At 39.6% G+C, this 21,037-nt stretch overlaps 1 protein-coding gene across 2 annotated transcripts; it reads left to right on the top strand.

Annotated features, from left to right (window-relative positions):
* Positions 991–20,867, top strand: CRISP2 (cysteine-rich secretory protein 2). Of its 2 annotated transcripts, XM_005666094.3 has the most exons (10): positions 991–1,106; positions 1,968–2,074; positions 3,214–3,252; positions 4,927–4,997; positions 8,805–8,921; positions 9,693–9,780; positions 14,193–14,338; positions 14,954–15,051; positions 16,071–16,159; positions 20,265–20,867. In XM_005666094.3, the coding sequence occupies exons 4-10, from the start codon at positions 4,929–4,931 to the stop codon at positions 20,390–20,392; spliced, it is 735 nt and encodes a 244-aa protein (XP_005666151.1). In that variant the 5' UTR covers positions 991–1,106; positions 1,968–2,074; positions 3,214–3,252; positions 4,927–4,928; the 3' UTR covers positions 20,393–20,867.

Here is a 21,037-nt window from a genome sequence, read left to right as displayed (position 1 = left end):
GATTAGACCCCTAGCCTGGGCATCTCCATATGCTGCAGGAGTGACCCTAGAAAAGGCAAAAAGACAAAAATAAATAAATAAATAAATTCCAAGATTCTTTTAGTCAGTTGTACTTGAACTGAAATAGCACTCAAGGAGAACAAAAATAATGTCAATGCATTGGTCCCTTGGCATTTCAACGTTGCCAAGGGAAAATGGTGCACTCAGGAGCAGAAAACATAGCAGTTGTAGCTACAGCTGTGCCTCTGTGAGTCTAAGGGTTGGAATGAGAAATGTCAAGCCTCTTTGCATCAGAGAGCTAATGGGTGACAGATCTTGACATCTTTTGACCAAACCTATCCTCTAAGTAATGAGTTAATTCATTCCTTCCAATCTTAAAAACAACTAAGGAGAAAATCACCTATTGCTCATCTGCCCTCCATGAAAAGAGGCAGTATGTCTTCAACCAACACCTGCTGAACTTGAAGCCAGGAGCCTTGGATCAGAAACCCGGGCATTTTTCTAAAACTTGTTCCTATTACTCTTCTTGAATTTCTCCATAACAACACTGCTGTGGAAGGGAACAAGATGGGTGTTTATGAGCAAACCTTCAAGATGCCAACTTTATCTATATAACCTTGGGTGACACCACACTGGTATTAGGAGACAAGGCAAACTCCTCTATGGACTTTTCCAGCTTGCTCTTTAAATTCTGGCATGCGTTACATCAGATCTTGTTTGGAAAGGAGTGCCTCCTTGTTCAGTCACCCCGCCCCCCCCCGCCCCGCCCCCGGCCCCAGACATTTTGAATTGTGATATCATCTCCGTCCTCCTTGCATTCTGTTCAGGTATGTGAGCAGATATTTACTTTCCTCATTAAGTGATGGTAATGATGGTAACGAGAAAATGTGTTGGGTTTTCACAGCGCATCCCTGGCGAGGGTTGGGGGAGTTGTGCGAATAATTCGGTTGGCTGACGACGTTGCTGAGGGCATAAAGCCCGGTAACGGTGATTGACGTCACCCGCTTGTGGCTGGCGGGCATTTTACACTCACTGGAGGAGGGAGGAAGAGCAGCGGGTCTCTGGCTCCTGCTCTCCAGCAGGAAGATCTGGGCTCTGGAGTTAGGGTAAGAATTAGAGCAGGCTGGTAAAGTGGAAGTACCCAGGGCTGGGGTGGAGTGAAACGGAGCAGAGAAAGATCCGGGGCGGGGGGGGGGGGGGGGGGGGGGTCTTATGCTCTTTGATGCCTTTTCTGGTGCTCAAGTTGACATATGGGCTGATCCAGTTCACACAGAGGACAGATTGGTCAGTTTTGTTGCTTAGCACCTAGCCACCAAAGACTTTGGACATCCTATCTAGATGTACCTATTGAAACTCTTTACCTGTCTTAAAAAGACGAATCATTGTATTTGTGTGAAACTCTGAATCTTAGCAGAAACCTGAAGTCATTTCTAACTCTGGCTTCTCATGAGATCAAACTAAGACTTTTAGTTTCTTATGTATGTTTTGAATGAATAGTTATTAGAAACTATATATTATAAATAATTAGAAATATGGCTGTGGCTTCTTCTGGATTTTATGTAATCTGCTGGCTTCCAGGCAAAGACATGAAGAGATACAGGTGTGACCCCACATTTACTCAACATGTATGTGACATATTTAGAAAAATTATCTTCTAAAGAGTGAATGGATTGGAGGCCCAGATAAGGCGTTGGGGGGTCTGAAAATGTACTGTGATATCCCAAGGAAGTCAACCAATGGTTAACTGAGCTTCTTTGTTAGTGTTTGAAGGAAATACCAAGACAAAAAAACACAATCTGTTCTCAGGAGATTATCGTCTTAATGGTTAAGATCAAATAAATACAGTGAAGTGTTGAGATCAATACTAAACAGCTGAGTCAAGTTTTAACTTTGTGACATAGATTATTGATTCTGCCTATCTCTTCTTCACATCTTTATTTTAAATATTCTCTTTTCCCTGTTCCAAGACTATGAAACCATAAACCAGGCTTTTCCTGTACCCCTCCACCCCAGAAGAACCATGTCATCCTGGTCTTAAAACACCTGCAAGAAAGGACACTGTGCTTTTCCATTAGTAAGTATCCAAGTAAAACAGTGGAGGCCAGCTTTTCAACTATGTATGAATGTGGGTTTACAGGAATAAAATATCAATTTTTCTTTAAATATAGACTCACCAAAAGTGTCATTGCTTTCACTGTTGCGGCAAAAATGGTTATAGAGTAGGTGAGTGAGGGAGCAGGGAGAGGAAAGTGGCAGGGAGAACTATGTGGCCTCTTGGTCTTTGGAATTTTTGAATTGTTTATGTCATCTACTGCAAATCTACAGCATGTTTAAGCTACACAAAATCATCAGGCTCGTGTGTGTCTTTCAGTGAGCTGATGAGCATACAACAGTCCCGATGTTAGATCACATTCCTGAAGATAGCCAGAAGGTCTCCAGTAGAACTGGGCCTTGACTATTTAAATATCTGACTAGACTATACTGTTTTTTTTTCTTTTCTTATGACACCTGGAAGTAATAACAGATTTTGTAAGCACTTCTGAAATGAGCAATTCCAACATCATTCATTTATGGAAAGAGCTTCTGGGCTCAGCAAACTACCACTCATTGCAAAGGATCATAAAAAACATTAATCATTTCCATGTATTGAGTATTATAGGCCAGACATTATATTAGGTGTTTTATGTATATTATGTGGTTCAGTGTTCAAAGAAAATCCATGATATGAGAATCCACTGTTTACAGAAGAGAAAACTGAGGCTCAGAGAAGATTTCCCAGAACTGATGGTTTCCAAATATGATGCTCTTATCCAATAAGTTTAGAAAGTTGGTAACTGGGAAGTAAAAGTCGTAGGAAGTTGAGCCACAGAAGTATAGCTCTAAGGTGGGATCCTGGTTACCTTCACAGTGATTAGCCAGTCTTGGTGGTTATTTTAAAAATACTAGATTGAAAAGGCAGCATCCAGATTTTAGTATGCATAAGAAGAGAGGAGAGGTGGTGGGGAAGAGAGGGTATGTTTTACTTATGTGGAAAGCAAATTGTGTCGAAAGCAACATCAGATAACTGGCAATGAAATTGGAAGCTACTGGTGTGAAAAGTTCTGTTTTGGAAATGTATTAACTTAGATTTATTTGCAGAACCAGTTGACTAAAACAGAAATAGGCATAGCCTATATTGAGCTCTAAGCTTCTCTGTACCTTCCTTCCTCCTAGAGACAACGCAGTTACTTCATCCAGCTTTGAAAACCAACAGTGAGTGATAACTCATTTAGTTAAGTGTGAACATTGTATTTGTCAGTCATTTTTCTCTTGCCAAAGGTCAATTTATTTATTTAACAAGTGTATCCATGATTTTCAAACTTTATGGATAAATATTGAGAGAACAATCTCAAGTTAATTTTACTCTATCAACTTGAAATAAATGAATTTTTGCACCTCATTCTAAAATATGTAATATAAATTGTTCCCATGTTTATAATATTGAAACAATTATGATACAACTATCTTTAATAGAAAAAAGTCAAGTATGATAATTTGTACATAATATATATTCTTCCATGCTAGTAAGTTTTACTATGAACATATCTGGTTATATATTAATACAAGGATTATAAAAATAAGAATAGAGTATCTCCATTGGGCTGCAAAATGATTGATTTTTCCCAGTTGAAAATACGTTTTCCTTGCAGTGTGCATTGACTTGGACATTATAATTGAATGAAAGCTAATTTGTGACATTACTTAAGAGCTTACCATTGGCATAGGTTACTTAACTCTGCTAAGCCTCAATTCTTTCATCTGTAACACATTGTCATACCCACCGAGGTATTAGAGTGAAACTAGACATGGGATTTTACCATCTACTGTCAATAAATACTCACTCCTCTCACTTTGATGATCGCACTATTGGGGAGAAAGTCAATACATCGAATAGGTATCAATTGTCCACTTACAAATCAATAAAGCCTGAGAAGTACCACAGATAAATAGTTTAGAATTTTCTTTGCCTCCAGGAATTTGGGAGTACCAATCTCATAGAAATAAAACAAATCAAGGCAGCATTCCTTTAATTTACAGAGTGAGCAATTTATATGACTAAAGGTGGGAATGGGAACATGAAAGCTTCCTAAACTTGGTTTTCCTATTGCTTCATCTAAAGGACCAAGGATTTTTTGACACATTGAGAAAGGACAACCTGGGTACCCCAATGCTGGGTGTCTTTTTAAAAGTTAATGAAGATATTAAACAACCTTTGTACCCAATCATGGATTCAACAAATTTGAAGAGGCTACATTTTCAATACTTTAGTTCCATTTATATTTTTTCTATACTGGGAAATTTGAAAATATAGACATATAAGGAATAAAATAAACGCAATGTCTAATATTTCCATTGGAGAAATAATTATTAATGAAGTGTTTGTACATTTATTTCCGTGTTGTCCCAATCCTGGAATCTTGATTAGTGTGTAAATGAAAGGACAAACAGATGTACTTTTTATAGAGAAGAGGGAACTAAGAGATGATACACACCAAAAATAAACTTTTCCACCAAATTGAGATGAATGATCAATGCAGTTTCATAATCAACTGTGAAGAAATCTGGGTTTTTTTCCCATATTTTCTTTCTGATGGCCTTAGAAGTGATAGAACTGGGCAAAAGAAGGTATAATGTCCCTAGCCTTTACAGGTGTCATTGGTGGGCAACAGTCAAGTCCTTCAGCTAATTTTTAGAGATAAGGTTGGTTCCACCATGATTCTTCTGGCACCGTATGACAATCCTCTCTTGTCACATCACTTATGAATTTGGCAATCACAGTTCCTTGGAGATAACCAAGATCATTGCATTGGTTCTTCCCTCTTAGCCAGAGGTCCACTTACTACATGTTTCAATGCAAAGCTTTGTTCTCTTTGACTTACTTCCTAGCAATGGCTTTACTCCCAATGGTGCTGTTTCTGGCTGCTGTGCTGCTACCATCTTTTCCCACTGAAGGAAAGGTAAGATTAAAGTGGAAAATCTTTGCAAAGCTATCCAGGCAGCTCTGTGGGATGGCAAGGCACCTTGAGAGTGGAAAAAGTGAGTGTCTGATACATCGCAAGTACTCACTGGTAGCTCAGAGCACTTAACACAATTTCCTAAATAAAAATTTAAGGATGAGTGGGCAGTACTGCAGCCGCTAGTCACACAGGGCTCTTGGAGACTTGAAATGTGACTTTTCCAAAACAAGATGTCCTGTGGGTTTAAAATACACACCCAATTCCAAAGATTTGGTGTTAAAAATATATATATTTCATTATTTTTAAATTGAGTACATGATGAAATGATACTTTGGAACATAAAGTAATGTATTAGGTCCTTAGGGCTGTTGTTAAGAAATTAACACAAATTTGGAGGCTGAGCACAAGCGACGTTTATGCTCTCACAGTCCTGAAGGCTAGAAGTCTGAAATCAGGTGTCAGCAGGGCTGTGCTCCCTCTGGAGGAGCAAAGAGGGAGGCTATCCTAGGTCCCACTCCTCGCTTCTGCTGCCTTCCACCAATCCTTGGTGTCCCTTGGCTTGTGGCTCCATCACTCCAGTCTCTGCCTCCAACTCTCCATCACCTTCTCTTCTCTGTCTCTTATTTTCTTCTTCGTTTTTTAAAGGTTGTGATCACTTCTGCAATACAACAGAGTGATCCAGTTACATATGTGCACACATCCGTTCTCTTTCAGGCTCTCTCTCCGTGTAGATTGTCACAGATACTGGGTAGAGTTCTCTGCTATACAGCAAGTCCTTGTTGGCTCGTCATTCAGTATACCTCAGTGTGCATATGCCCAACCCCCGAATCTGTCCCTGCCCCCCCCCATCTGTCCCCTTTGGTAACCATAACCTTGTTTTCAAAGTTGGTGAGTCTATTTCTGTTCTGCACATAAGTTAAACTGTATCCTTTTTCCCCCACATATAAATGATATCATATGTTTGTCTTTCTCTCTCTGACGTACTTCACTTAGTATGAGAATTTCTAAGGCCATCCAGGTGGCTGCAAATGGCAGAATTCATTCTTTTTATGGCTGAGTACTATTCTATTGTATATGTGTAACACATGTATACAATTATGTAATTGTAAAATATACAGTTATAAAGATACTTCTCATTGGATTTATCCCACTCTCCAGGGTGATCTCATATTAAGATTCTAAACTTAATTATACCTACAATGATTCTTTTTCCAAATAAGGAAACATTCACAGATTCTGGGGATTAGGACATGAAAATATCATTTTTGTGTACTATCCTTCAGCACACTACAAATAAAATATTTATTTATGTATTGCTGTTGTTTTTTTTTTTTTAGGACCGCTCTTGAGGCATATGGAAGTTCCCGGGCTAGAGGCTGAATCGGGCTGCAGCTGCCGGCCTATTCCACAGCCACGGCAACATGGGATATGAGCCATGTCTGTGACCTACACCTCAGCCCACAGCAGCACTGGATCTTTAACCCACTGAGTAAAGCCAGGGACTGAACCGCATCCTCATGAATGCTAGTTGGATGCGTTTCCTTTGAGCCACGATAGGAACTCCTAAAATATATTATTTAAATTAGTATCACCAGTTTATACTTTTTCAATGTGAACATCAAAAAGTTAAAATTACATATTATCCTGAATTATATATCTAATGAATACACTGGCCTATGAGTGTACCCATTTAGCTTTTTAAAAACTGAAGTTAGCCCTCCTCTCCCAAGGTCTTTTCTAATTTCCTTTTATTTAATTCACTTCAGTGTGATCCTCAAAGAAAATTAATACTCTATTAACGTCATCCTAAATTAGCACAACTTCTTCACAGACCGCATTTGATTGTCAGCATTACTGTGTGACACAGTTATACCCATTTTTACATAAAAATCTAACTCTAGGAGTTCCTGTCGTGGCGAAGTGGTTAACGAATCCGACTAGGAACCATGAGATTGCGGGTTCGGTCCCTGCCCTTGCTCAGTGGGTTAACGATCCGGCGTTGCCATGAGCTGTGGTGTAGGTTGCAGACACGGCTCTGATCCCGCGTTGCTGTGGCTCTGGCGTAGGCCGGTGGCTACAGCTCCGATTGGACCCCTAGCCTGGGAACCTCCATATGCCGCGGGAGCAGCCCAAGAAATAGCAAAAAGACAAAAAAAAAAATCTAACTCTAAAGGTCTTAGTGGGTTTTTCTTTTTGCTTTGTTTTTTAGCAGTCATAAACTTGGTATGTGAGAACCCAACTCTTGAACTCATACCCTCTATTTTGAATATGCTACTTTGCTTAAATAACCCCAAGAACAGGATTAATCATCCTCTCCGATGCTTGGTGTGTAGACGCCCACATAAGTTGTCTGCCTTCTGACCAGAGAGCCTGTAAAGGTGAGGAGCCTTGGTCATTGCTATCTTTTTCCACATCTTCCTTTGCCTCTGAGCATCCAAGTTTACCTAGGACTCCTCAGACCACAGGTTTCTGACCCTGGGTTTAACCTCACTTAGCATTCACAAATACAGCCATTGTGTTACCATAATCAAAGCTTCAGTCTGAAGACAATTTATGCATCACCCAAGCTTCATTCTAGTCGTTTGCTATCTTCCCATTTTTTTCCTAAGGATTTCCTTTCATCATTTTCCCTAATGATCTGTTAACTTGTCTGGTCCGTCTGAGCCCCATCTGCAACCTATGCCATGGCTCATGGCAATGCCAGATCCTTAACCCACTGAGCAAAGCCAGGGATCAAACCAATGTCCTCATGGATACCAATGCTAGTCAGATTCATTACCACTGAGCTATGACGGGAACTCATTTCCGTGTGTGTGTGGTCAGACTTTTGATCACAATATTTGCAGGATTTTAAGGGGACTCAGTATTGGGGGAACAAAGAATGACTTATCTTGGGGTATCAGGAGAAATCCCCAAAGGCCTTGTCTGTTTTGACTTACACTTCAAAATCTTGCTCATGTTCCCATAACATCAGACCCTTCTGAAAATCAAGGTCATCAAATTGCTTAGACCTTGTGGGAACTATTCACACACCCTATCTCACCTCCAGGCTTAAGCCCCCCGGCCCCTCCCCTACCCACACACACTAATATACACCACTTGATTTCATACCTTATCCATTATTTTTCTGTTACTAAAAGGAACAAAGTCAGCAGTAGTCCACCGATTGGATGGATGGCCTTGCTCCCTCCAAATGGCCTAGGAGGTGTGTTTCATGTTGTAAAACTGTCTTTTGAGGGACCCTATAAAATCTACCTATAACAGGCGGAATCATCATACTAGAATATCGAAAGCACTTCGACTGAGCCTAAGCATTCTTTCTCTGAATATATTCTAAGTACATTCTTTCTCTGAAGACAGATACCATGTCAGGTCAAAGTCCCCCTTAAAGTCTAGGATGAGTCTTAACTTAAAGTCCACTCTTAGCCCCCTACTACAGCCAGATTGAATGCGAATGAATCTGTCTTAATGTTCTTCTTCTCTATCTTTGTACCTAATATTATAAAATATTATGTCTAGAAAAATCACATTGAACATTCCCTTGAAACTAGAAACTGGCCTTTGTGGCCTTAGAAGAGTTTTTCATTTGTCATACTATGAATTCCATTCCCTTTCTCAAAGCTTCAAACAGCTTTGCTCCTATTTGTCATTGCCTTGACTCGATTTATTGGCCACGCCTAGCAACTCACAGTGGCTTGAACTGAACACTTTTGAAGCAATCTCTGATGTCTTGAATGAACTTACTCTTTCTTAAATTCCATTTAAAAAAAATTTTTTTTTAAAAATCCTAATTTTATTTCCCTTTAGGATCCATCTTTTACTGCCCTGTTAACCTCTCAACCACAAATCCAAAAAGAGATTGTAGCTAAACACAATGAACTAAGGAGATCAGTCTCTCCACCTGCCAGCAACATGCTAAAGATGGTAAGAAGCAGAGATATTAAGAAAGTAGTGTGACTAGTGGTGATAAGAGTGGGCGGCTGGTAGCTGGTATCTCTTAAGTACTTTGTGGCTTAAAATTTCTGTGTCTATTTTGCTATTGCATTTAGCCGTGTTATGGGCAGGGCAGAAATTAATTTTCCTTTATAATGGTTGAATCACTTATCAAAGTTACAGGGCTAATAAGTTGGGAAGGCAGAATTGGAAGCCAGGTCTTTAGACATCAAATGTGAAGCCATTACACTTTTGTTCATTATCTTTCCTAGTCTAAAATAAAGAAATCTCCTGTTTTTCAGCATCAGTGCCATTTAGGGTGAATAACAGGGAATAGTCTAGAAAAGCTAGATATCTCCCATGAGGACACAATGAGTTACATATGGAACTGACAGTAATCTAGATCAGCTTATTACTAGTGAAATATAATTAGATTACCTCACATGTGCATTAGTATTCAGAGTAGCACCATTGCTAAAAAATCTGAGATGTGCTGCTGTGCTATCACTGTAGGTAGTATTGTACCAGATATTTTTCTCATTAGACATAACACATATGGACTTTTCTCTGCATGGAAGCTGAGTGCTCTGGGGCAGATAAAGACACATACACACACCCAAAGATACTTTAATACCGATGACGATTAGATAATATATTTATGGAAGTTTTAAAGTAGTGCAAAGCAAACTACAATCAGATTATAAAGCATATTTTTCATTGGAGCTGAATCTTTGTGTATTTTGTTTCTCTTGTGACATTTAGGAATGGAGCAGAGAAACATCAGCGAATGCTCAGAAGTGGGCAAACAAATGCACTTTAGAACACAGTAATCCAGATGACCGAAAAACTAGTACGTAAATGAATAAATGAGCAAATAAAATATTGGACAAATAAAAGAGAATGGACCGTTACGGGGCATTGCATTAGGAAGACTTTGTGAATAAATGTTGCTTATAGTGCTGTATTTTTTAAATCAAAGCATCAATATAGAGAAAGATACTTATGATAAGTACTTTTTTTGTGCTTGTCGATTGTTTACATTATGCAGATTATTTCTCAAGCCCTATCTCATTTGTTCCTCTTAACCAGCTCCTGAGGAAAGAGGTCATGTAGAATCATTTTTCTGATTTTAAAGATTAAAAAAGAACCATGTGGAAGGAAGGAGTTAGTCAAGAACACAACCAGAAGTAATGTCACATACTGGAAAATTAACCCAACTTCCTAATTTCTAACCCACTGACTGACTTTTTAGTGATATTGTATAGTTCTTTGGTGTTTTGAAATTGGTTTATTTTACATTCACAAAATATACTGAATTATGCTGGATTATTCCTTAATTTTACTCTTAAAAATATTTAAGCTTTTTTTAATCAGGATGAATATTTTGTGTGTTGATTCATTTTTTAAAAATTGTTGGTAACTATCAGAGACTTGTATACATTATGTACTTATAATTTATGAAATAATGTATTAGACTCAAAAAAACTGTCAGAGACATCAAGGATTACAATAACTATGAGAAAAAAATTTGTATGCATAAACTTTATATAAAATATTGGTTTACAATATCAAGCATGATATATACATAGGCAAGCCCAATTCGAAAGTAGTGAATAATTGACCTGTTATTTCAGTAGAATTATTGTTTATATTGATGATGCTAACACTGATGAAATCACAGAGATTATTGTATTTAGCAGAAGATTGAAATAAATGATCTTAAAAATTCAAGTCTACTGATAGATTCTTAGTTTCTGTCTTTCCCTATTAAAGAAGATAGCCCAAGAATATTTTATGCCACTTTCTTCAAGTGACATGTAAACATTACATTTCAAGTCACCAAAATGCAAATATTAAGTGTGGGCTAAAAAAGGTAGGGAAAAGTTTCTAGACTGCAAGGCACTTCTTTCTTTTTTAAATTGCTTTTACTGTAGTAAGAACATTTATTTTTGTGTGTGTCCAGCAACCCAGCTTTTCCAAGGGGACTCCCCAGAGGACTGGCTCATGTCTTGCTCGTCTTGGAACCCTGACCATTGGGGCAGAATGGAGATGGAACTTAGCATGAGATCTATCCTCTTAAGAAATGTTTAAGTGGGAGTTCCTGTCATGGCTCAGTGGTTAATGCATCCAACTAAGAACCATGAGGTTGCGGGTTCAATCCCTGGCCTTGCTCAGTGGGTTAAGGATCCTGCGTGTTGCCATGAGCGGTGGTGTAGGTCGCAGACTCAGCTCGAGTCCCACGTTGCTGTGGCTGTGGTGTAGGCCGGCAGCAACAGCTCCGATTAGACCCCTAGCCTGGGAACCTCCATATGCCCCGGGAGCAGCCCTAGAAAAGGCAAAAAGATAAAAAAAAAAAGAAAAGAAAGTTTTAAGTGTACAATACAATATTGTGACTCTAAGTGCTACATTGTCCATTAGATATCTAGAACTCATTCATCTTGCTTACCTGAACCTTTATGCCCATTGATTAGTAACTCCCTATTCCCGCTCCCCTCCAGCCCGGCAACCACCATTCCACTCTTAGATTCTATGAATTTGACTAGTTGAGAAACTTCATATTAATGGAATCATGCACTAGTTGTCTTTCTGTGACGAGCTTATTCCCCTTAGCAAAGTGTCTTCAAGTTTCCTCCCTATTGTTTCATGTTGCAGAATTTCCTTCTCTTTTAAGGATGGATGATATTCCATTGTATGTATATACCACTGTGCTCACCCATTCTTCTGTTAACGGACACTGAATAGGTTCTTTCCACATCTTGGCGGTTGTGAATAGCGCTGCAATGAACATGAGAATGTGAATATCTCTTCGAGGTCCTGATTTCTGTTCTTTTGGATTAAATACTCAGAAGTGGGATTGCTGGATCCTAGTTGTACTCTTAATTTTTCGAGGAACTCCTATATTGTTTCCCACAGCAGCTATACACCATTTTGTATTCTCACCAACAGCATAGACAAATTCCAGTTTCTCCACCTCCTCACCATCATTTGCTGTCTTTTGTGTTTTTCCTAACAGAGATCCTAACAGGTATAAGACGATATCTCATTGTGATTTTGATTTGCATTTTCCTGCTGATGCGTGACATTGAGCACCTTTTCATATACCTGTCGGCCATCTGTACATCTTTGGAGAAATGCCTGTTCAGGTCCATTGTGGTCAGGAAAGATTCTTAGTCCTTTCCACAAACAGCTCCCAGAGGAAATGGATGTCTAGATATTTCATCCAATTCTTTCCTTCCCCAGGGAGAGGGTAGGAGCTAGGGTATTTTATCTGCTCACTTGGTGCTGAACCGGGAAGGGAGGTTATGGTGACTGCCAGCCCAAATCTCTTATCTTTGTTCTCACTAGCCCCTGGGAAGCTAGTTGATGCTAGGTCTAGTTAGCATTCCAAAACAGACAGGTCAGAAGCCAGTCCTTTGAGCAGCCTCTAGAAAATATGTAGCAATGGATGATCAAATCAACGTCTCCCCTCCCAGGGAGAAGAGGCAGCTGTGGTTTTCATCTCCTTGTTCTGTACTGAGCTGGGGAGACAGCTAAGTCATCTACCAGGAGCTATGGCATCTACCAATCCAAACTGCTATCTTTGGTCTCCCCCGGGGGGCAAGATGGTTCCCCAAGACTGGCAAGAAAGATGCCAGTTCTTTGGGTAGCCTGGGAGAGATTGGAGCTTTGGACACATTGACTAACTCTGCCTCCCAGGGTAAAGCTGAGAGCTGGTGTTTTCACTTCCTCACTCTGTGCTGGGACAGGGGGAGGCATTACGGTGTCTACCAGCCGAACCCACCATCTCCACTCGGCCCCGAGAGTCAGAGTTCCAAGATGAGCAAGACATAAGCCAGCCCTCTGGGGAGTCCCCTTGGAAAAGCTGGGTTTCTGGACACACAAACCAACTCTTTCTGGGAGAAGCGGGGAGCTAGGCAATCTCTTCCTGATCATATGGCACTGCGCCGAGGGGAGGGATTCTAGCAAGAGGTCTTTCTCATCTCCCTACAGGCTTCAGTGAGTCTGGTTTCATATCCCTCGAGGTATGAAAGCCTTTAATTTTGTGTTTGGATTTTTCCCAAGGGTAATTTTGTGCGTGAATTATTGCTGAGTCAGTGTATCTCTTGAGCAAAGTGGAGTCCAGGGGGTCCTGCTCCACCATTCTGCTGATGTCACCCTCTGCAAGGTCCTTCCTGCCTGACTCTCTGAGAAGGATTTGGCCTTGTGACATTGTGGTTTATTGATTAAAGAAAGAGCTACAAGTTTTGAAAACTGTCATCCCTCCTCATATCAGTTGCCTCTTGATTGAGACTCTTAAAGATTACCTGCCAGTAAACCTTATTTTTTCCAAAGTTCCCATAAAATCATAATCATAAACATTTTTTCAGGTGCCTATATGCAAAAAATCTCTGCTGATGGTGGAGGAGAGGAGGCGAGAAAGAATAAAAGTTGGAGTTCCCACTGTGGCACAGTGGGTTAAGAATCCAACTGCAGTGGCTTGGGTGGTTGCAGAGGCTTGGGTTCAATCCCCAGTCCCAAGCAGGGGATTAAAAGTCCATTGTTATTGCACCTGAAGTGTAGGTTGCAGCTCCAATTCAGATTCAGTTCCTGGCCTGGAAACTTCCATATGCCATTGGTACAGCCTTAAAATTAAAAAAAAAAAAAAAAAAGTAAAAGTTGGTTGTTGCTGTTCATAGGCATACAGTACAAAGCTGAGAGCATGCAAGTCATTATACACATAAAGAATTTAGCATGAAAAAGAATGCATCTTTGACAATCTAAAAAGAGAAGTTTTTTGTTTTTTTTTTTGTTTTGTTTTTTTGTTTTTTGGTCTTTTTAGGGCTGCACCCAGGGCATATGGAAGTTCCCAGGCTAGAGGTCAAACCAGAACTGTAGCTGCCAGTCTCCACCACAGCCACAGCAACTCAGGAACCTTAACCCACTGAGTCAGGCCAGGGATCAAACCCATATCCTCATGGATACCAGTTGGGTTCGTTACCATCAAGCCAAAACAGAAACTCCAAGAAGGATTTTTAAAGAATAAATCCTTTTCAATCTATTCAAAGTTTGCCTGCTGTGGCCAGCGTGCGTGGCCTATGTAGATCTGTCGCTTCTGCAGCTTTGCAGTTGATAAGGACAGAAGCCCCTTTCAAATGTATTGACAGTCAGCAAGTGCAGGCGCTGTGTTTGAAGGGCCATGTCCTTGTGTTCATATAGTTGATTTTCCTTTGCCATCGCATACGTTAGTGCTTCCCTCATGGATGCCCTATTGTTCATGCTTAGGTACAAAATGTGGTGAGAATCTCTACATGTCCAGTGACCCTGCTGCCTGGTCAGATGCAATCCAAAGCTGGTTTGACGAGCGCCACGATTTTGTCTACGGTGCAGGGCCGAAGAGTTCCAGTGCGGTTGTTGGGCATTATACCCAGGTAAGTGGAACCCACAAAAAACTTCTGCCACAAACGGGCTAACAGAGAAGGCCTCTCCAAATGATGACCCACCCTAAGATTCAGTTTGGGGAAAGAGCCTGAACATAATAGAGGCCTGGTATTTGGCTGGTACTTCGTCGAGAACTGTCATTCCCCACCCCCGCCCCAGGTCTGCAAATTTCCTGGTAAGGAAGTACCCTGTGCTTCTCCAACACTATAACTGGATAAAGTAGGAGTTCCCGTCATGGCTCAGCGGAAATGAATCTGACTAGGATGCGGGTTCGATCCCTGGCCTCGCTCGGTGGGTTAAAGACCCAGCATTGCCGTGAGCTGTGGTGTAGGCCGGGAGCTGCAGCTCTGATTGGACCCCTAGCCTGGGAACCTCCATATACTGTGGGTGCAGCCCTAAAAACACACACACGCATACACACACAAACTGGATAAAGTAGTGAATGCACATGAAATTTTAAAGTTTGTGACTCAAATATTTCCTTAGGGTACATGGCTGAAAATTAAAAGAGTCACTTTTTTTATTTGACATTTGCTGTTGTTTGTTTTTTAATATGTTTCCCTCTTCTTTAATGGCCTCTCACATATTCCCTTATGGATTTGTAGCTTGTTTGGTACTCATCTTATCGCGTTGGATGTGGAATCGCCTATTGTCCCAATCAAGAGAACCTAAAATACTACTATGTTTGCCAATACTGTCCTGCGTAAGTATACCCTCGCCAGTTTCATGCCAGTAATTCCATCTGCAATTTAATATTTTAAACTACTCTTAGGTTAAACCCACCAAAATAAAAAAAAAGCATATTTCAAAAAAGGGAAAGAATAAATCTTTGGGAATTTTAAGATGAGATGCATTCAACTTATCAGAGAAGACCCAGGTCTTGATTCCAAGAGTAGAATCTGAAACTCTCCACTCTGCTACTGCCCCTTCATTAACCATCAAGCTCCTGCCCTCGTAGAGTGTGACATTAGTGAGGACTGCTAATGCCAAATCTAGAAACAGGCACTCACCCGTGCTCAGGGAATAACCCGAAACCCTAGGGTGTCAATTCCTTCTTTTCTTTTCTTCATTTTTATAGCTGCACCTGTGGCATATGGAAGTTCCTCGCCAGCTCTCCCTGACCCACAAACACACCACAAACTACTGAAATATGTACTACTAGGCCATCGAGAAATTTATGTTGGAAGTTCCCTGGTGGCCTCGTGATGAAGGATCTGGTGTTGTCACTGCCATGGCTCAGGTCACTGCTGTGGTTTGGGTATGATCCCTGCCTGGGAACTCCTGCATGATGGAAATGTGGCAAAAATATATGTAGATGTATACATAAATATTTATATATAAATATATATATTTATTTTTATTTTATATATTTTATATTTTATTTTTATTTTCTATATTTATAAAATTTATATATTTATTTTTAAATTATGTATTTTATATATTTACATATTTATTTGATATATTTATATAAATACAAGTATTTTACATATGTATTTATATACTTATATATAAATATATGTGTGTTTATATATGTATTTATATATTTACATATGTAAATATATGTGTGTGATACATATGTATACATAAATATATGCATAAAATTAAATATAATTAAATTTCTAATATAATGTGTATATATAATTTTTAAAGTATACATATAGAAGCTTTACTGTCCCAACAGCAAAGTGAAAGATATTTGACATTGTGTATTTTAAATTGCAGTGGTAATAATGTGAGTAAAAAGAATACCCCTTACAAAGAAGGAACACCTTGTGCCAGTTGCCCTGGTGACTGTGACGATGGACTATGCAGTAAGTATGAAGTGGTGAACTTGCTGTTACAATGTGGCATTGATGTTTCCACCTTATAAATTAAATCTCCTGAAGTATAACCAATTTAAATAATGTCTTTGTGCAAAAAAAAAAGATTACTCCACAGAGTATGCTTAGGTAAACATTTTACACACTTTAATAACTTACATATTCTTTGTAATGAAAAGAATACAGGCATACATCTCTTGGGATAGAACATGATGGGGATGATATGAGAAAAAGAATGTGTGTGTGTGTGTGTGTGTGTGTGTGTGTGTGTGTGTGTGTGTGTGTGTGTGTATAACTGGACCACTTTGCTGTACAGCAGAAAATGGCACGTTGTAAATCAACTATACTTTAATTATAAAAAGAGAAAAAAAGAATAAGGCATACCTCAGAGACATTGTTCCAGACCACTGCAGGAAAGAAAATATAGCTATAAAGTAAGTCACAAAATCCAATCTGTATAGGATATTGGTTCATAGAATCCACAAATGTATTGTTGCAAAAGGAGGGAACTTTTTAAATGTCCTTTATAAGGCTTTCGTAAACAGAAGTAAACATAGCTCTTGGCTCTTTATAGTTAGAACACTTTTATTAAAGTTATTTTGAATGATAGAGTTGACTCATTCACTGAGGTTTTTACCTTTCAAATGCATTCATCTTTAGTCAGCGTTCTTTCTTACTGAATTATGGAGTCAGAATATTGATGAATATTGATGTAGCAAATTATCAATCACCTAAAGGAAAAAAATCATCTAAAGGAAAAAAATTTCTGAATATTTCTACTTCTGTTAAATGCTATACTTGCTAAGGAGCTTGGAATTTATCCTATTAGCAATAAGCACTCCTTTGTAAGATTTCAGACAAAAGGGTGACAAGATCAGAATATGTTTTATAAAGAGCTTTTTTGCAATGGTATATAGAAACTGTTGGAAGGAAGCCAGCTAGAAAATTGTTGAAAAACATGGGTTAAAAAGAAATTGAGTTCCCTGGTGGTTCAGTGGGTTAAGGATATGGCATTTGTCACTACTGCAGAACAGGTTCGATCCCTGGCCCTGGAACTTCCATAATGCTGCAGGCATGGCCAAAAAAGAATGTTTTAAAAAAAATTAAGTTAGTAAAAGGGCCTGTTTTGTTTTGTTCTTTTTAATTTTTCTGGGGGGTGGGCACCAGGGATGGGGACTTGGCTGAGAGGGTGTGGGGGCCCACCTTGGAGCTCCAGTCACTGTGGAACCAGGCTGTGGTGCAGGGCCCCATGTCGCAAAAGGGCCTGTTTTTTTAAAAAAATTCATGAATGTATTAAAAGAACTGAATTTTTAAGATCACCGTTAACTCAATAGATGAAGGTTTTAATTTTTAAAAAAAGAAATTGAATGTCTTGACCACATTCCTGGCAAAATGAATAAAGAAAAATGGACAGGGCTGAGAAATAAGAAGTAGAATAGCCAGTGTTTGTTACCTGTGCTGCTTGGTGCTGGTCAGAAAGAGAAAAGCAGGAGTTGGGGTTGATTCAGTTCCTGGCCTGAATGATGAGTCAGAGAGCCATTTTCCTGGGAGGCTGATGGGGGAGGGTTCTGGGGAGGGGTGTGGGGAGACCATATCCAAAAATAGTTAGCCTTGTAGATAGGATGATGAGGGGTTTTTTAATTTTTTATTATAATCGATTAACGAGGTTCTGTCAATTTCTGCTATACCGGACAGTGACCCAGTTACCTATTCTTTTGCTCACACTATCCTCCATCACATTCCATCACAAGTGATTAGATAAATAGTTCCCTGTGCTGTACATCAGGATCCCTTTGCCCATCCACTCCAAAGGCAACACTTTCATCTCCTAACCCCAGATTCCCAATCCTCCCCACTCCCTCTCCTCCTTTCTGGCAAATACAAGTCTGTCCTCCATGTCCATGTTCTTTTCTGTTTTGTAGATAGATTATTTGTGCCATATTTTAGACTCCAGGTATATGTGATATCATATAGTGCCTATCTTTCTCTTTCTGACTTACCTCACTCGGTATGAGAGTCTCTAGTTCCATCTATGTTGCTGCAAATTGCATTATTTTGTCTTTTTTATGGCAGAGTAGTAGTCCATTGTACATATATATATATATATATATATATTCCACATCTTCTTAATCCACCCATCTGTCGATCAGCATTTAGGTTGTTTTCACATCTTGGCTATTGTGAATAGGCTGCAATGAACATGCGGGTACAAGTATTTTCTTCAATGGAAGATTTGTCCAGATTTATGCCCAGGAGTCGGATTTCTGGGTCATATGGTAGTTCTATATTAAGTTTTCCGAGGTATTTCAATACTGTTTTCCATAGTGGTTGTACCAGTTTACATTCCCACCAAGAGTGAAGGAGCCTTCCCTCTTCTCTGCATCCTCTGCAGCATTTGTTGTTTGTTGACTTGCTAATGATGGCCACTCTAACTGATGCGAGGTGGTACCTCATTGTTGTTTTGATTTGTGTTTCTCTAATAATTAGTGATGTTGAGCATTTTTTTCATGTGCCTGCTGGCCATCTGTATGTCTTCTTTGGTGAAATGTCTATGTAGGTCTTCTGCCCACTTTTCAACTGGGTTATTGGTTTTGTTGTTGTTGAGTGGTATGAGTTGTGTGTATATTTTGGAGAGTACATCTTTGTCACTTGAGTCATTTGCAGATTTTCTCCCAGGATGATGAGTTTAATTTGAGATTTGTTGTGTATGGGGCCCCTGAAGAGCATCCAAGAAGACATATTAGAAAGAGAGCACATTATCATTGTTTTATATCTTTATCTTCCCACTAGAGTCACTTTCTCCTGAAAGACAGCCCTGGAGTCTGAGGCAGGGCACCCATTAGCATCAGACAACAGAGATTTTTTCTAACAGCGTATGTCTTACAAGTAGCCACTGGTCACATGTGGTCTTTGAACACTATAGAGGTGGCTTGTAAGATTAAGGAACTACATGTTTTCTTTTTCTGGCTGCCCCATGGCATTATGGAGTTCCTGGGCCAGGGATCAGAATCCAAGCTGCATCTTCAACCTACGCCATAGATCCTTAATCCACTGTGCTGGCTGTGGATCGAACCTGCATCCTGGTGCTCCAGAGACACTGCAGATCCCATTGCACCACAGCAGGAACTTCAGAACTACATTTTTTAATTTCATCTAATTTAGAATAATTTACATTTAAATAGCTATATGTGGCTAGTGACTCCTTTATGAGACTCTGCAGATATTTTCCCTTTACTCTCTTTGCTCAGGGAGAGAAATAGGGCAATTCTTTTTTTCTTTTTTTTTTTTTTGTCTTTTTGCCATTTCTAGGGCTGCTCCCGCGGCATATGGAGGTTCCCAGGCTAGGAGCCTAATTAGAGCTGTAGTTGCCGGCCTACACCAGAGCCACAGCAATGTGGCATCCGAGCCATGTCTGCAACTTACACCGCAGCTCACGGCAATGCCGGATCCTTAACCTGCTGAGCAAGGCCAGGGATCGAACCCGCAACCTCATGTTTCCTCGTCGGATTTGTTAACCACTGAGCCACAATGGGAGCTCTGGCCAATTCATTTTAGAAACACATCACCAAGTTCAAAATACAAAGTGATTAATCAGTGAGCTCAACTAAGACACCTCTTTATGTCCCTCCAGAAGTGAAAGGCCCCTCATAGCGTAAGTGACTGTGGCTTGTTTATCCAACCCTGTCTACTTCATGTCCTTTGTTTTTTGTTTTCATTTTTTAAAGTTTTATTGAACTCTAGTTGATGTACACGTTTGTCACAGTTTCTGCAGTACAACAAGGTGATTCAGTTGTACATACATCTATTCTCTCTTAGATTCTTTTCCCACATAGATTATTACAGAATATTGGGTGTAGCGTTCCCTGTGCTACACAGCAGGTCCCCATTGGCCAATCATCCAGGGTGCATATGCCAGTCCCAAACCCCCCACCTAGAAATGATCGTACTACGTGAAGTTAGTCAGACAGTAAAAGACAAACATCTTGTGATAGCACTTATATGTGACGTCTAAAAAAAAGGATATATCTTTGACTATGTGGACTGCGTTGCTTCTGAGGAAAACCATAACGAAGTAACTCATCTGTTTTTGTTTCAGCCAATACTTGCCAGTATGAAGATCTCCTTAGTAACTGTGATTCCTTGAAGAAAACAGCCGGCTGTGGACATGAACTGCTTAAGGAAAAGTGCAAGGCTACTTGCTTATGTGAAGGCAAAATCTACTGAAATGCCCTGTTTGCTCTGTACAGGACTAAGTGGAGAAAAGCTATCTCATTTAGTTGACCCAAACCAGGAGGGAAATGGTAGGCATGTTAGTTACCAACAGTAATGCACCTTTTCCTCCTGAATATTTATAGAGACCGCCTTCATACCACGATGTACAAAAGCAGCATAGTCTATGGTGACAACTTCGGACCGATACAAATTTGTTAGCTGACATTTAATTAATTGAATCAAGCTGAGGACTTTGAAAGTTGTAGAACCACAGGACATGGTCACGAGAACCTTGGATTAAAAGAATGACATGGTTCCTGAAACAACCCACCAAAAAGAAAGACTGTAACAGTGTCATGCCTACTCCATGATTTTTTATGTGTTTAAAGAATGCATTCAAAAACTGACATCGGCCTTTGTCTTATGACCGCCTCTTTAAACAAAAGCAATCAGCTTTTAGAATAAAGAACTTATCCATGAAAATACATAGATGTGATTCTCGAATAACATCTTATAATATTCATATATAATTGTAGCTAGGTTCAGCTCAGATAAATGATTAGACAGAGCAAAATTTCCAAAAACATTTGCGTATAAAATCAAACGTTAACAACAACAAAAAGGAATCAGTTGTATTCACATTTGCTCTTGGACATT

The sequence above is a fragment of the Sus scrofa genome, chromosome 7, assembly GCF_000003025.6.
Source record: "Sus scrofa isolate TJ Tabasco breed Duroc chromosome 7, Sscrofa11.1, whole genome shotgun sequence".
In the NCBI taxonomy this organism is placed as follows: Eukaryota; Metazoa; Chordata; class Mammalia; order Artiodactyla; family Suidae; genus Sus; species Sus scrofa.
Note: the sequence above shows the minus strand (reverse complement) of the source record. Positions and strands in the feature narration are given on the sequence as shown.